Source organism: Cavia porcellus, unplaced genomic scaffold (assembly GCF_034190915.1).
Source record: "Cavia porcellus strain 051 isolate PalLab524CR breed Dunkin Hartley unplaced genomic scaffold, mCavPor4.1 scaffold_2, whole genome shotgun sequence".
Taxonomy (NCBI): domain Eukaryota; kingdom Metazoa; phylum Chordata; class Mammalia; order Rodentia; family Caviidae; genus Cavia; species Cavia porcellus.
In genome coordinates, this window is record NW_026947485.1 from 120,414,248 (window position 1) to 120,432,219 (window position 17,972).

The 17,972-nt window shown below is 40.7% G+C and overlaps 1 protein-coding gene across 4 annotated transcripts in view; it reads left to right on the forward strand.

Annotated features, from left to right (window-relative positions):
• The window catches only part of Vcan (versican), a 104,049-nt gene that overhangs the window by 31,293 nt on the left and 54,784 nt on the right, over positions 1-17,972 (forward strand). For 3 of the 4 annotated variants that reach the window (XM_003479467.5, XM_063245299.1, XM_063245301.1), the window contains exons 6-7: positions 6,697-6,990; positions 12,701-15,616. In XM_003479467.5, coding sequence (XP_003479515.2) covers positions 6,697-6,990; positions 12,701-15,616 — 3,210 coding nt within the window. The remainder of the gene's footprint in view (positions 1-6,696; positions 6,991-12,700; positions 15,617-17,972) is intronic. The other variant, XM_063245300.1, reaches the window with a different exon arrangement.

Genomic DNA, 17,972 nt, shown 5'->3' on the forward strand with positions numbered 1-17,972 from the left:
AAACTCACCTTCTCTGCTTTGAAGCCACATTATTGCATTTCTTTTTCAGCCTAAGATGAATAAGAAATCTGATAGGTAAGAGTTAGTTTTCTAGGATCATTACTCTCAAATTAGAAAATTTCCAGCTAACTCTGAAGCTGACTCTGGATTGCAACATGCAGTGAAGTTACTTTGGCAAACTCTACAGCTTTGTTATTACTGTTAATGGGAGGTTGGCTTTTGTACAATGTATAGGACCAAGTCTTAGGAGAAACTGACATGATTTTGAATTATTTCTAAATACTGGCCCGTTAATGGTTGTGTAGCTGTGTTGGTTAGCCAGACATGTACAGATGATGGATTTTGTGTTTCAGAGGGTAATGAGTCTTTGTTGCTTTGATGTAGATACAAGCAAAAATGAAAGAGAGGAGAGAGAGAGAGAGCACAAAGGAGAAAGACAGAGTAAATGGAAATTGATTTCTATATTCATGAGTCTAATAAACCTCATCCATGTTTTATTGTATTTGTGGAAAAAACTAAAAAGTCACTGTTCAGAGGCAAGTATTATACTGAGTTCTTATTGTCTTGACATATTTGGTGAGTGGATTTATCTTATGTATATTTAAACACTTATTTCACACGTTACTTTCAATGCACCACATCTATTGAGGCATGCATACATTTCTTACTTGTGTATGAGTTTGACTCACATAGCAAGGAAATGTAGCAGCGATTATGTATTTTGAACTTTTACAGTGGTAAAAAACAGCAGGAACAGGAAATTCTGTTCTCAAATGGGTAAAGAGAATCAATCAGTTGAGAAGAACTGATTTTCAGATCAAACAGTTCAGGAGAATGGAGTCGTGAGCACAAATTACCACTTAACACACTTCTCAGCAAATGACTTCCTCCAGGAAATTGCGGTGAGATCTCAGCTTTGACTACCAAGGATTGCCTTCCTCAGCTGCAGTCCCGGAAAGAATTGCATAATTATCTGTGATCACCTTCTCCTTTGTGATTGCAAGCTGTTGTCTTGAGAGGGAAAAATTGTACACTAGCTTTGCTCTAGACTTAGGCTCTCTAGTAATTGTGCAGAGTGTCTTCGGGGTGTGAACTCTAGCTTTCGAACATCATAGGTCACGCTTGAGGGTTCCATTTGCTTTCTTCTTTGGTTGCCATGTGGGTGTGTGCCAGCTCTGAATGTGCCCAGTGGCTTTTCCACTGAGCAGTCAGAAGTGTAGAGAAAGGACAAGTTTGGAGGGAACCTCACTCACAGCTGGTGGCTAATTTCCCACATTTCTGATGATGGCGCTTCCCATGAGCAGGATGGATTTAGTTTGTGGGGTGTCACAGTATACTAAGAGTCTCACCAACTGCGGCTTCTAGTTTCTTCCAAGAATCCCTAGAAGTTGATATGAGAAGCATAATTCGAATCTAGAAGGATTTAACTTGAAATTTTAGGGAACAAGATGAGTTGAAATATGGTCTGGTTATCGACAGAGATATAAAAATTATCCTGTGTGTGAAATTCTGTGTCTGATGTATAATTTATATGTACATTAGTTGAATGTGACCATATGCATATATATGTCAGTGACATCTTACAGATTAAGTTGACATTTTATCTTAACTAACAGATCATTTTGTATACACAATAGCTGTTTTATGAATTTAATGACATTTTATTTGCTCTCTTTAATAAAGTATTTTCCTATAAATAGACAACCGCGTTCTAAATGTACCCTGTAGGTACATATTTGGTGACAGTCCTATCCTGGTAGCTGCTTTGATGAGGCTGTTACTGGAACTTAATGGTAGACTTCCATCAAACTGTAAAATAAGATTATTTTTTCCAGGAAAGAAACAGTCTGGTAGATCTAAAATTGCCTTAAATTGTTCAGGTACATGTGCACAGGTGTGGAGGTAGGACACAGTCTAGTCCTAGGCTAGTAAATAGGCATTTTTCTTTCACAGAATGTTGTATGTTCCCCTTCCCAACTGTAAAGTGGTACTGTGATAAAAATTTGGAAGGAATTTTTATTATTACCATCAGAGGCAAAAAGGTACCTGCAAGGTACACTTGAGGAAGAAATTTGCAACGTTGGGCCAGTTAAATGGCTTTGAGGCAGAGCAGCTAAGCGAATGTGCTGACTGTTTCGCATGACTGCAACTTTGCTGTGATCAGTGGCTTTCTGGTTTGTCTTGCTCCTTTGGTTCCTGATTTGGCTTCGCCTCTGGACTTCAGATGTTACCTTCTGACACTTTCTTACGTGAACATTCACTTTTGAGTGAGGTCTGGATTTACTACGTGACAGGCATACATTCTATTTTATTGCGTTGTACTGTAGTTTAAGAAATCTAACCTGTAAAGGATTCCTGCCTGTGGACTTGGCAACTGAAAGTAGATCAGTAAAAACGTTGACAATGTTAACATCTTCACCACCTTTTCTTTAGTGTAAGAGAGATATGCGTTTAGCCTGAGCTGCCTTTCTGTGTAGCTGATGGTACCGAAAGGCTTCCTTCTGTAATTTATTATTGAGGAGAAGCTACTGCTTTGAACTTGGTTGGTCCCTGCTTTACTTTTTGCAAAATGAGCTTCTTTTGAAGAAATGTGGTCCTCCTGTGCCTGTCTTAAATTGCTGTCTTACACCACTGCATTAGTCAGATTTTCCATTGCTGGGCACAAAATACCATACATCCTGAATTTAGGGAGGGAGGAATTTATTTTGGCTCATGATTTGCAGAGCACTCACTCCATTGTTGGCTGGTTCAAGGCAGAAAGAGCTCAGTAGAGGAGTCTGACCAAGTAAAATGGGGCAAGCCATGGCATCCAGGAGACAGACAGAAGGGAATCACTGGGAACAGGGGTAAACCCTTCTGGTCACAACCCCAGCGACCCACCTTCTGCTGGACTCTACTTCCTCAGGGCACATGCAGCCATGAACTCATCAACAGATGAGTCCATGAAGGAACATAGCACCCCCACAACTGATCAGCTTTCAAATCCTTCATCTCTGAACACATGAGACATTGGGGGACCTTTCCGGTTCTAAACCATGGCCACTGTTGAACGGGGTTCGGCTCTCTGCCTGTCCCACTTTGTACCTACTTTTCATCTCTGACACAACCAACTTCAGGGCTACTAGGCTCACCTCTCTGCTTGGATTCCCTCACATTAAGACCAAGCTTCTGTCATGACCAGGTTTATATAGGGGCCATCGGAAGCCTAACACTAAAATTATGTTTGTTATAAATCAACCAAGGGTCCTAGTCTCACTTGGAACAAATGTCTTTAGGGCAGTGTTTTCTAAATGATTCCATAAAACAGATTCATGTACAGCTGTCTTGGTGTGAAATATTTGGGCACTGATATGTAGGTAGGACAGAAGTTTGGACATACAGAGTATTACATTTGCTATGGATTGAATAGCAGTGATAGGAGATTAAAGGTCCAGGGAGATAATTCCATAGTGTACAGTTCGCGCTTTAGGTTTCTCAAATAAACAAGGTAGTGTTCATGCTAAAGAATTATGATTTTAAAAGACCTAGGGTCAGAATTAAAGTAAATTTCTTTTATCTTTCTTATTATTCTGAAATAAAGCAACATCTGTGCCCCCTATGAGGACTGAATTTGATTTATCTTTTGAGGTGAATTCTTTCAAGCATCACCTGCAACTCATTGTTCTGGTTAAATCTTCCTTTTTCTATCTGAGTAACATGAAAAAGAATAATGATGGCTCTTTCAATTTTTAAAAATATATTATTAATTTGTTTGGCAAATTCCTACATATAAATGAAAAGAAGGAAAATAAATGGTTTGCTAACAACGATTTCAATCAGTTAGTATAATTATTATTTATCTCTTTGCTTTTTCAAAGAGACCAGTGGAAATTGTATCTTCTAAAAAAAAGTGAGTTAAATAATTGATATTTTGATATAAAGTCAGATTTAATGAGAATTTCTACAGGAAGAGTTCTGTAAGTGGCTATGTACTAATTAGTACGGGAATTCCTATTTAAAAACACCTGTGTGTATCTACTGAAACTTGACTTTCTTTTAATACTCCCAGAACATGTTTTCTGTTTAAAACTGGAAACCAGTTATCATATATCCTTTTTCCTCATTAACCCTTTGGTCTGGTCTTGTTTGGAGAAGCTGGTGTCCTCTAACATATAAGCTAGTAGTACTACAAAGAGAAACAGAGTCTACTCAGTTGACAGTATTTCTGACTGATCATTCATATTACATAGGTGGAACAGTGCTTTTGTTTTAAAGAAGAGGTGTCTCTAACAGTTTGGGAAACTAAGGTCATGAAGCTGTTAATCCAGCTGCAATAACAAGTCTGAGTTCGACCTTTGAGTCCCACGCATTGGCACACTGCCCTCTTTCACACTCTCGTCTCTTTAGGCCTCATGGCAGTTGACATTGTGGGGAATGGGCTGGCTCAGGGTGACATCATCTCTCCATCTACCCTTGTTCTTGGTGCTTGGGCCAAGTCCCTCGTTCAGATGTAATGTCTGTTCCCATCAGCAGCTTCCCAGAGCTTTGCAGCAGACTTAAGTTCTTGGGAAGCATGGAAAAGAGACCTCATTTCTTAATAAAAATTGGAAGCACCATTTATTGATCAAAGGTTATTGAATCCATCCTATGTGACTGGGTACCATGATCTTCAAGCTTTAAAACTGAATGGGGGAGAGGGGATGGGTATTTTTGTATTTCTAGATGCCAGATAACTATCCTTAGCCAGACTAAATAATTAAGTATAAAAACTGAGTCTTACTTTACTATTCCTTTCAGCCAGGCTCAAATAATTTTCTCTCTGTTCTACAAGTTGCCTTTATGAGGATCTGTTGTATTTTCTTCAGGAGCAATTTTAGAGTTAGAGTGAGAAAATCTTATATGTATACTTTGGCCACTTTTTTCCCCATGACTAATTTTTTGTTTTTTGTAATGCTATCACACACCCAGAGGAATGGTGCTATTCATGTTAAACAACAGCTTGTTGTATCTGGCTTGGGTCAAGTGAAGACCTAAGTCCTGAGTGTTGTTGGGATATCTCAGGTCCACTACATCACAGAATTGGCTCTTGCCTTGGTGAGATGGAAACAGGACCTACAGCTGCTAAGATAATGGGTTATCAATGTTTTAGCTTCCTTCCTCTCGTTTTTATTTCTCCTTCTACCTGTTCTGTTTGCTTAGGTGTTTGCTAATTCTGCCTCTGTCTTGTAGCTCATACATGTCTTGTGCTCAGAAATGAAAAACATCATTTAGTTTGAATTAATTTTGGCAGATTTTATACTAGTTAGCCCCTCTAAAAATGTCATTTTAATAAACGCTGAATTTTCTAGAATGTTTTATTATAGCATTTAAATGATCACAAATGGTCCTTTTCCTAATTGGACCCAGTCTTTCCTTGTTAGTCAGTTAGTCAGCAAGTATGAAAGTCTCTTTTACCTAACCAGAGCCCTGGTGGCACTTACAGTGCCTAAAAAATTAGAGCCATGTGCTCATGCTGGGCCGAAGGATTCCAAAAAGGATATTCTCTGGACAAAGCAAGTAGGAAGAAAGAGTTCCTCCAGAGGGGTTTGGCCTCTTGCTGTCTGAGTGGGAGCTGATGGTAGCACCATATGGCCTTGGTGGTAGGCTGCCAAACTGACAACCACCCACATAGCCATCAGGGCGGCCCTGAGCCTGCAGTGGGAAGTTGGTAAACTGCACGCCATATTGTTTCTGTCCTTTCTGACTTCAGACTCCTGGAAGTTTTCTTAGTTAATGGTTTGGTTTAATGGAGTTAATCCACTTTGATGGCAGGGATATGTGAGAAGGAGTCAGAGGATTCCTGTTGGATTCTGAAATAAACGAAGGGAAGTGATATGGGTGGCATTTCAACATAGATTTATTTTTCTACATGAAATTTTATTTAGTAGATTTTTTCATTCAAGAGGAAACCCATTCCTTGGTCAATAATCTGAAGACTCTCTTAGATTTTTTTCATTTAAAAGGAATTTATTAAAAAGATTTATTGTGTGGGCGGGAGGGACCCAGGAGGCAGCAGTGCCCAGCAGTGGCTGGGGCCGGCGGAGCAGGGAGAGAAGAGATCCCCCTACCCCCAGCAACAAGCTGATTCGGAAGAACACAGGCTGAGATGATAGCAATTGAAGTAAAGAAAGAACTTAATGCTTGTAGTGTTTGATTGACTTTGCAGATCTAAAGCAGGTAGTCTGAGCATCTATTTAGAGGATAACAATATGCAATACAGTAGTTATTGTGGATTACAGTATGCAGGACAAAGAAGTGTTGACAAGAAACTCCAGCTCAATTACTTTATATAACTCTTACGTGCAGTACTGTAATTATAGCAGTACGTAAGTCTACATGACTGTACTGTACAGAGCAATCAGCAAAAATGACAGCACTATACAAAAAAAAAAACATGGACATTCTATAACCAAGAAGTATCAAACTGTACAAGAGCACAAGGCAAAACAGGTCCGACCAGCGTGCTTCAGCTGCAAGCCTGAACAGTCATGAAACCAGCAGGCCCTCCGATGAGGAAGAAGTGTTATAATTATAACAAAATAACCATATTTTTTGCTGTGCAGTGTCAGAATCTGTATCGCACCATGAATCTGTATCCCCCTTCCCCATATTTATGCAAACAGGAAAGGAATGAATGGTAAAACTTAGGGCTTTTCTTCCTTTTTCCTTTTTTTCCAGGTGATGTATTCCACATTACTGCTCCCAACAAGTTCACCTTTGAGGAGGCTGCCGAGGAGTGCGAAGCCCAGGATGCCAGGCTGGCGACCGTGGGGGAGCTGCAGGCGGCCTGGAGGAGGGGCTTCGACCAGTGCGACTACGGGTGGCTGCAGGATGCCAGCGTGCGCCACCCTGTGACTGTAGCCAGGGCCCAGTGTGGAGGTGGTCTTCTTGGGGTGAGAACCCTGTATCGTTTTGAGAACCAGACAGGCTTCCCTCCCCCTGATAGCAGATTTGATGCCTACTGCTTTAAACGTAAGTGTTTGATATCTTTTTTAAAATTACAGATAAAAAAAAAAAAAACATGCTTCAGAAGCATGCACTGGTGTTGAGCTGGCCCTCAGAGAGGGTGCCAGGTCCAGAGTATGTGCACAGAACGGAAGCGGTTCAGTGACTTGCGTGAGCATGCGGGCTGAATGGCAGTGACGTGCTTAAAACAGCAGGAGGTTGAACAAATGGCTTTGCAGCCGGGCTTAGGAGATGTCAGGTCAGCTCTTGACTCAGAATCACGGACGTGCTTCTGAATAGTTACTTTATCTTCACTGCAGTCCTTCAATGCAGTGTTTTTGTTGGTACTGTGATACCTAGGCTGATAGTAGCTGAGTGAAATCCTTGAAACCTGGTTATTTTATCTTTCTTTATTATCACCCTTTCTCTGAGATGGTGAAGTTAAATTTCAGTGATTGCAGGTGAGTATTTAGAGTTGATGTGGATAATCATATGGTCCAATTCCTACCTAAAAGTGAACCGTGATATTGATAAGAATGTCCATGTGTCCCATTTTATTCCAAGTAATAGAATATGTGCCTTTTGATTACATTCTCTTATGATTAATTCTATATTGATGATTATTAATGTGATTATTTCTATAATCATAATGATTCATGATAAATGCTATATTGAATTAATTCAAGCACACTATGTCCTCTTTGCAACACATAACATACATAGGGTATCTTTTCTAAGTCCACCACTTAAAACTAGTTTTAAATAACATTTTTTAACATTCGTGATATCATTATTTTATGCATTCAGTTGTTCTTAAATTATTTTACCAAAATTAGTTGCATGATGGAGTATCATGACTACAGATGGCTTGAAACATGCGAGTAATCCAGAGTCTTACTGTAATAGTTACTGTAGGGTCTGTGTTAGGCTAAACGTGCAAGTTTTTGGTGACCTTGCCTATCTCCAACATAGATAGTTTGATAAGTTGACTAGATTTTACATACATCTTGTAGAAATATGTAACTACAGTGAGCAGAGGGCTCGTTAGCTATTTTATACTTAGCTTCTCCAGTGAAATACACAGGCATGTTTCATCAAGGAGAAGGACCCAGAATGGCTCTGTCTAAGTCGTCCGCACAGTAGATGTCAGTGCCATGGAAAGACTGTATTTCTCTTACTTTTGTGTCCTGGCCGAGAGGCTTCGGCTCTGAGGCTCTGAGGGACAGGGTCTCGTATGTTGTGTATTAGCTCCATACAAACCAGCTCACTCATAATAGGCTGAAGAAAAACTCCAGCTTCCCAGGCCCTGAAACAACAGTCTTCCCTAATACTTTTCAGGACAACAGCAGTAACTAAAATCTTATCCTGAAAGCAGACAGACAGACGTTCCTCGGAGCCACATTGTCACTGCAGTAATTATCAAGTAATTCAGGCTCTAAAATCAGTGTTGAGCGATGAGATGAAGGAACAAGGTCAGATTAATGCGTGGGAGGGAAGGGGACAGAGACCCCCACAGGACAGGAGGAAAGAAGAGAATTCCCCACCCCACTATTTTAATTATTTTTGGGGGTGCAGTCTAAGAGTGGCATTAGAAAATTTTTAAACAACATGCCTCACTCCCTGAAGGTAGAACGGAAATCGAGGCTCATCTGTAGCCACAGAGATTAGTATAGAAATTCAGCCTAATGTGCCTTATTTATTTAAATGAAGAAGTCACCCGAATGCATGAAAGAACATGTTTAGATTCCAGTAGAATAACCACCCACTAAAAATCTACATAAAATGGGAAAAGGGACTTAAGGTTTAGATATATTTCTTTTTGCTAGTTCATTAAATGTGTGGAACTTGGAAAGAGAAGGCATTCATATACTGGTGCTTTTCTACCTAAATTGGAGTCCCGAGTTTTGTTACTTCTTCCTTCCCTGAAACCCTATCTTATTCAGAATTCGTTCAGCCCAGGAGCCATTAAGAAAGTCTAGCCATGGCATAAAAACCTTCCTTACACTACACACAGTGCCAACTGCTTCCCAAATTTCTAACACATTTTGCAAGGATTCTTTTAATATGCATTATCAAAATGACTTGACTCTTGCCCACTTTTCCCACATAGTCTGGGAGTGACTAAATCCTGTAGGGTAAACTTTATGAGTTGTGGCCCCAGCTCCAGTTCCAAAAGCCGTTTCAATGCTGAACAGCTGCTTTAGCAGAGGAATTTGGAAATGTATCCACATTTTCTCATTTGCTTTTATCAAATATAGAAAATGTTTTTTGTTAAAACCAGTTGGTGAATGCACATTCCAAATCTTAGTTTGCTGTCCTTCCTTTCTGCCAGTACACTCATGAAACAGCACATTTACAGTTATGATAATAACTATAGCTAAAGTTTATTCTGCTTGTGAAGTTTTGACAAAAAGGTAAATGAATATTCTTGTGTAAGTTTCCCTCTCTATTTTCCCTTGATGACTAAATTAAACTCTGTACTTTTTATTTTTGTTTGACCTCAGCATTATGCAAGTCTGTGAAGGTTAGAAAATCAGGAAAACATATAGGGTTTTGAATGTCCACCCTATCCATCCCCAAATCAAACTCATTCAGGACTTACGAGAATCTCACTTTGTGTGTTATTAGTGATTCCCAGGAACAAAAGACAAGGGCATATTTCCTTTATAATCCATTCTAATATTTACAGCATGGAGACATTAATTAGGGAATAATTTGTACTTAAAAATCTGCTTTTTGGAATTAGTTGGCTTTCACTCCAAACTTTTAAAAGATAGTTTGAATTCTAAGCCCACTTTTCAACCTGGTCCCTTTCCTCAGCCATGAATCCAGAGTCAACCTATTGAGTATCAACCACTCTCGCCACTTCTCCGCATGCCTACATTTATTTATGAGTATCTCGTTTCACAAGAAGACCTGATTTAGAGTTAGTCATTTCTCCATCAGGTAGACAGTGTGATAGACTATGATGTGCTAAGAGGGCTTCCCATTTTATTAGGAAAATCTGCCTCATGTCTTCCAACAGAAGCGCAGAGAAGATAGGCTATAGAACATAAAATGCCATAAGTACAGTGATGTAAACCATCTGTGTGGCAGACAGCTGCAAAGATTGGAAGGGAACTTTTGTGGGAAAAGAAGTATGCTGATTTTTGCTGGCTCCCTTAATAATGAAGTGGAAGGAACACTGGTAGTTTTCCAAGACCAGAATGTCTCCATGTGAACACACTTTCTGGAAGAACTTTGCGGAATAACCCAGTTATGTTTTCATCTTTATGATACTCATCTGTAATACAGCCGTGCTCATTTTTAAGATGTCGCTTTGTAGATATTTGTGCTTTTTAGAAAATTATTTCCTTTTTTGGACCAGCTGAAACAAATGACAGAGATGGTCAGATACAGGGAGTTGGGATGGAAGTCAGCTGTGAGGTCGATGGAACAGCCTTGCAACCCCGAAAGGAAGTCTCAGGCTTCTCATTCCAAGTCGTAGAATTAATTAACTTAATTGTAAACAGATTTTTGCAAACTGGGCTCTAAAATTATTGAAGAAAATCTTTTTTTCTCCTGCAAACAAGCTTTTATAAATCCTGGCTTGGGAGGCAGATTCCCTGAGAAATATTGCTATTTTCTTACCACGCAATAAGGCCAGAGGCAAGGCCACAGCGAGCTGTACAGTAATAATTGACAATGACATACGTTTATTTAGTTTTTAAAATCTGAGTCCATTTTTAAAACACTATAAAAATATTTTCATAATGTTGTAGAGACTTTTGAGCAAAGAGCTTGTCTTGGAACATAGGAAGACCTGACTCATAAGCCCTTTGTTTGGCCTTAAAATAATATCACCTTAAATTAATTTCATCAGCAATGGAAATACTCAGAGGGAATAAGTAAAATTAGCCTTTTTGTTGTTATTGATAATAATATGATTAAATTTTCTCTAATATGCAGCATTCTAAAAGTTTATATTATGTTTCCATGGGAGTTTCTCTGTACATATTTTTTACTATTTCCCCAAAGAATTCAGTTTTAAGACAAACATGAAATTTGGCAATGAAATGAGGTAACGGTGATGGAATTTCAGAGGATAGAGAATTGAATTAAAAGAAAAATAGTTGACCACATTTTTGGTCTTTAAGTTGTTCATGTCAATCAAAGTAAACCAATGCCTCTTCCAGGAAATGAAGGGGGGTGGAAAGGCTTTTCTTAAAAGAGAAAAAAAAAACGATATTTAACATGTTTTTAAAGACCTCAGTTCTGTTTTGTTTAGCTTGCTTTAGTGGGAAGGGATACATAGTGATAGGCTTTAAAGAGTATTTCAGTATACAATAACGCAATGACCTCTGAGTTTTCGTTATAAAATTGAAAAACTTAGACTTTTAAATGATCTGGGGATAAGCACAGCTGGAAACAGCCCATGCTGGATAAATGAAAGGAACCCATTATTGCCTTATTCTGGCTTACAATAAAATCATACCATTCTATCATTAAATTTTGACAGGACAGACGCAGTCCCAAGGTACCCAGTGTTGTTTTTCAGGGGTTTCCTTTTGTCGATTTGAGCTTTGACAGGCATTACGCATTTTATCAGGGAGAGCAGGCATTGCCACCTACCCAGTGCAAAGTCTTAGAGGCGGCCGCATAGCAGTGACAGTAGGCTTTCTGAGACTGGTTCCTTGCGAGTTCAGTGGCACCTGACTTTTGCTTTTCGAATCTTCTGATTTGTTTTTAAGCAGCAACCTTTAAGTGCCAGGCTGGTGTGTTTTCCCCCAGTTGAGGAATTGAGTTGAAGACATGGGTGTTTTCATGCATGATTTAAACTTGAAGCAGGCCAGCCATTCCCTAGAATTCTAGAAGCATTATAATGTAATGTTTCATGATGACAGGTTACTTTATAGCGCCTGAGTCCCTGCTTCCTCATGCTCAGGGCTGTTCCAGTGATTTGTAATTACAGACCTAAAATATATCATGTGGGTACTCTCTTCCTGTGCGCTTCTGTGTCATCCTAAAGAAAGACGGGGACCTAGGCCTGCCAGAGGTACAAACAGAGTGTGCAGACGCAGAACAAAGTGTAGAACTACAGCAAATGCCTGCAAGCCTCTGCCAGACGCAGTTGATAATTTATTAGAGACCAGCCTACAGAGTTGAAAGGAAGATGAGGACGCAGTGTCCAACACCTGGAACCAAATGAAGAGTGCTATTAAAAATTTAATATCCTGTTTTTATGGAAGTCTCCACATTGTGGACGGCATAATGGTTCCTGTGTAAGCCTGTTCCATTTGATGTGGCTTTTTTGTTGTTGTGCAGTCTGAGACACTCCTTCTCCCCCGAGACCCCATGCAGTTGAGAAGGAGGGAGTATGTGGACCAAGCTAGCACTAGGGCACTGTAGCCTGCAGAATGATCGTAGCACCTTGTTCTCCTGCTAGGTTTCAAGTTCCCACTATAGTTTCTAACAAATAAACTGTTGTATCCACACTCTTGGACCCCTCCTTTCCTTTCATTGTCTTTGAGAATAGTCTTTCCTACCTGTGAGTAAAAACCATTATACCCTTTACAATATGAAACAAGTAACCTATTTGTGACTGTTAAGCATTCAGTTATGTGTCTTTGGGTTACAGTGTTGAGATTCTTCTTCCATCACAAAACACTTTGGTCCATCCAAAAAAAATACAACACTGGGCATGCAGCTTTTTTTATGAGTGACTTGTCTAATCAACTCTTTGAAATTATTTTTCTAGCTAAACAGAATGTATCAGAGGCTACCACGATTGAATCGAATATCCTCGCAGAAACTGCATCACCCAGTTTATCCAGAGACCCACAAGTGGTCCTCCACAGAGCGACAACTGTAGGCACTGAGTTACCTAGTATCACAACAGAGTTCCCTCCTGCAGGGAACATGATCGGTTTTGAAAAGAGAGCCACGGTTCCAGCTCAGGCTGTCACACACCTGTTAGCCACTGTAGCGCCCACCACTCCTGCTGAAAGTGCGGCAAAGCCTTGGGAGATGGACTCCTACTCACCTTCTGCCTCTGGACCCCTTGGAAAAACAGATCTATCTGAAATTAAGGAAGAAGTGCTCTACAGCACAACAGTCACCTCCCAGCATGCCACTGATTCATGGGATGGCACCATGGGAGACACTCAAACACAAGAATCAGTGACACAGGTTGAACAAATAGAAGTGGGTCCCTTGGTAACGTCCATGGAAAGCTCCAGACACACTTCTTCCCAGGAATTGCCTGTAACCCAAGCATCCTTTGCATCCACGGAAATGAAACTGGAATCCAAAACTACAGGTCCATCTGTAAGCACTGCTCCTGAGTGGATAAGCACAAACCACTATGGGGTCACCTTGGGAGAAGACTACAAGGAAGATAGGACACTTACAGTCAGATTGGGTCAGAGCACAATGGTCTTCAGCCAGATACCAGAAGTTATCACGGTGTCAAAGACTTCAGAGGACTTGAAGTCCATGGCAGCCCCCACCATTGTTCTACCTGTGACTCAGCCTGAGCACGACAGCTGGGAAGAGAAGCAAACAGACAGTCAAGTAACTGAAGATACATCTGGCCAGGCTCTCTCTACTACGTCTTTCTCATCCTGGCATAGTACGGAATCATTTCCTTATTCTGGTGATAAAACATTAGCAGAGGAAGTGTCCACAGATATTCATCCCTCCTCACAGACAGAAATGACACAAGGAAGAGAAAGGACAGAGACACCGAGACCAGAGAGGAGAACTGAGACTTACACGCTTTACGAGGTACAAGGAAAAGTCACCAAAGAGCCCTTCACGGGTAACGTGGAAGAAGAATTCTCTGGAATGAGGGCCTCTACGTCTTCCTCAGAGCAAATCCATTTTACAGAATCTTCTGTGGAAATGACCAAATCTTTAGATTCCTCAGCATGGACAACAACAGAGTTAAGTGTGAAGCCAACAGCAAGAGATGTGGAGGAAGATACTACGCGAACTCTTGGGTTAGACACCGATCAAGATATTCCCAAGGGTGATGAAGACAGTCCTGCAGCTCATGGGACCCGCAGTACCTCAAGTATGGCTGTGGTCACTGTAACAAAGGGGTCGTGGGATGAGGGTAATGCAACATTCATGATTTTGGAGTCCACAGAGCAGACAAGTTCTCCCAAACAGTCCTCTGTCTTACTTACCACTTCAGGAGTGAATGGAAAGGATGAAGAAACCCCAGGTTTCACAGATCGTGGAAGAGATGCATTTTCTCCTTTTCCAGGTAGCACCCAAAAGCCAACAGAAAAATTAACTGAGGAACACTTGACAGAGGAGGGGAAAGTCACAGTGAAACTTCAGCCCACTACATCCATGGGTATTACCGAAAAGTCCACTTGGAGAGATTCTGTGACTGAAGACAGAGTCCCACCTACCACAAGCACAAAACGCCAAGTTATTTATACCACCCTGGAAGGAAGTGCGCTGGGTGAAGAAGATGATTTCTCTAAGCCACTGTCTACTGTGCTCTCATTTGCACCTTCCTCAGATGTGGGAGGATTAGCATTTGTGGATTTCAGTAGCACGCTGGAGCCCACTACTCCTGCAGACACTGCCCATACCCTTCCTTTTCCGGTAATGCCCGGGACAGACTGGGGAGAGCCAGCTCCCTCTGCTCCATCAGAAGGGGAGGTTCTAGCTGAACCTTCTCAAGAAGTCATTGAACAGCCTTACCTGGAAGCAACGATGGCTCCTGAAACTCTGACAACGACAGTGGAGACCATGGCGGAAGCAACTCAGGAGGAACTTCCTTGGGAAGAACCAATAACCAGGAGACCAGATCACATAGTGACTTCAACAGTCGCCATGCCCACAGAGGCAACGACAGGACTGGACAAAGACGACGGGGAAGGGTCAGCATATATGGTCCCAGAAGATCAATTGGTGACAAGTGCTGAGAGAGTCCCAGTTTTAGAAACAACTCCAGATGGAAAAGTTGAACATCTAACCAGTGCTGTAACTGAGCACAAAGCGGAGGTGGATGAAATGGTCAGGACAACACCAGGCATCAAGCCGGAAGTATTTGTCAGGCCCGAGTCTGGAGAGAAAGAAGCAGAAGGCAGCAGTCCCACAGAATTCACGTCACCCTCAAGTCCCTTCAGCACCACGCTCAGAGAGGAAATCACTACCAAGCAAAGGGAGGAAACGTCCTTGGATTATATCGATTTAGGCTCAGGATTGTTTGAAGTGCCGAAAGGCACAGAATTACCATGGTTTTCAACAACCGAAGCAGTGGTTCCAGGTGATATCACTACTGCATCCGGTGCAGTAGACAGGCGTCACCCCACTTCCACAGCCAGGCCGTCCTCAGTGCCCACCGAGGAACCCTTTCTCATCCACAGGGGACCTGGAGAAGGAATCACGCAGGACCTGCTGCCCCTTGGAGAATCCACGTCTCCCCTTCCTTCCACTACACTTACTGATCTCATAGCTAAGAAAACAGAAGCGGATATTGACAGAGAATATTTCGAGACCACAAGTTCTCCTACACAGCCCCAAAGAACACCCACGGTGGAAGGCAGAGAGGCTTTCAGATCTCAGGCAGTCTCCACTCCACAACCCCCAGAGGGCACAAAATTCCACCATGACATAAATGTTTATATTATTGAGGTCAGAGAAAACAAGACAGGTAAGTTTTTGCTTTCTAGACATACCTTTCAAGGTAATCAGAGTTTTACCTTGAAAGCTACTTTAGCAGAAAAAAAGTTTAATCAACATACCAAATGCTGTCATTAGAAGATGCCTGGAGTGTGAAAAAAAAAGTATTAGCTTCATATATTTGTACAAGAATTGGAAGAATATGTTAAACAATTTGGAATAATGTTAGATCCAATTTTATTTTAAAGTTGTAAGAAGCCCTGCTTTGTCATCTAATATAACCAAACCATCATGTTACATCACTTCAGTACATGCAGAACAAAGTGTTTTAATTCCTGTGTCTTTCCATACATTACTACTCAAGCGTAGCACTAGACTGTGTTAACATTCCATCGGTCTGTAACTATTAACCTTTAGTACTTACAATGTAAACAGCTAAAGTGATTTTGCCTATGTCTAGGGTGGACAGAAAGACATCCAAAGGTTTGCCTTGTTTTTTCTCTTTCAGGATTTTACAGGTTTATTATATAACTTGTGGGGTGGGTAATGTTATTTTAATGAAACTCAACATATATCCTTCACATACAATCTGAGCACATACAATCTAGTTTAGTTCTAGGCATTGCTATAATTGTATCAGGTATAATTTCAGAAGGAAGATGTAAGTATATCTTTGCATCCTAAAACCAGGCTACACTGTTTATATTATGACTTAACTGTTTCATCTCTAGGAATATTTATGATGCCTTCTATTTCACTCAACTATTTTAGCTCTTGGCAAAATTCTTAAAAGCTGTTTGTTGATATTGATCAATATTGCAATCGCCAGTATCACACATCGCTTGTTTTTGCCTGAAGGTGAGACCACACTGTCATTTACATTTGGTCAGCTGGGTTGAGTTCAGTGGATCAATTCAGGTTCGCTTGTTTCTTTTTAGTAGATAACTGATTTTAGCAGAGTACTGTATTCTAATGAATAGAAAAGGTAAACAGACAAACACCTGTTTTTCCTTGACTTGGCTCTGAGAAGCTAGACTGAAAAAACGTCTTTTGACATCAGGGTGTCTTACTGATGAAATCGTCCTCTTGGGGTGCTGTTACCTGAACCTCGATGCTGTCCTCAGTAGCTGCCCGTGGAGACAGATAGGGGCTGTGATTCCAAGCCATTTGGCCTCCAGCATGATGGGGACTTTGCTGCTTCTGCTATCTGGAATGATGTCAGTGAATTCATGAGGCCTGGATAGCAGATAAGAACGTACTCTCCTAGTTTTTAGAGTATTGGTCTTTACTTCTCAGTACAGTTGAAAGAGACTAGGAAAGGAGCATGATTTTCTTGCTAATGGTGCTGTTTCTTTTCTATAGTCTGTCTTTCAGAACTGAAGTAGAAAAGAGAGGAGTTACCAAGAAGTGGGAAAGAGGGTTGCTGTTAGTAGCGCTAGAGAAGGAAGATATAACTATAAAGAAGGGAAAGAAGTAAATGATGACAAATGCTTCATTTGAGAATTTAAAAGTACTTCAACTACTACATACAGATTTTCTTAATTTGCATACTGTGTTCATGGAGATACTTTTAGTCTGCTAATAAAATGTATTCTGCATCCAACAACTCTTCTAAGTGGGAAACCGAGCATTAATAAGATTAAGCCAATCTGTTACAAAATGGGAAAAAGATGAAATTCTTCCTAGAAGAGTTGGCTATCATGAAGGAAAAAAAATGTTCACAAGTTGTTAGTCATAGCAGGTCTGAAACCGTTTGTGTGACAGTGTGTATTTATAAGTGTATGGACCTAGGAGGCATGAATAAGGGTTTCCTTTCTTTTTTCCACTTCTAAAATATGGGAGTATGCTTTGCCTTCAGAGTAATTTTGTTTTGTGTTGATGACGTTTGGCCAGAAACCTCCTTGGAGTACTCGGTTATTGCAGTAGGCAGGATTCCATAGTGCGTGTATGTGTTCATGTGCATTGCATGTGTGCATGCCTATGCACGTGTGCCTGTGTGTGTGTGTGTGTGTGTGTGTGCGCCTGGGTGTGTGAAGGTAAATTGAGCATTAGCGTATCTATGGACTAACCTACCTATCATCTCTATTTTCCTGTGTTCTACCTATGCTATTCCTAGGACAAAAAGCATTGTTGATTGCCTTCCTGAAACTCTGAGCTCACTTATACTAATTTCATTTATTTCCTCTGAGAAATTCAATTTTCCAACATTTTGAGCTTTGGCAAGGAAAAACTCTACAGCAGATGGACAATTAATGGGTTGCAAGGCAGGTGCATACATTAATAGGGGAAAGCACATGCATGCCTAGAAAGCCAACATTTTTCTGTATCAAGAAACAATTTTCCAGACTGGAAAATCTTTGATGCATGTGTGAACTTGTAAAAATGAA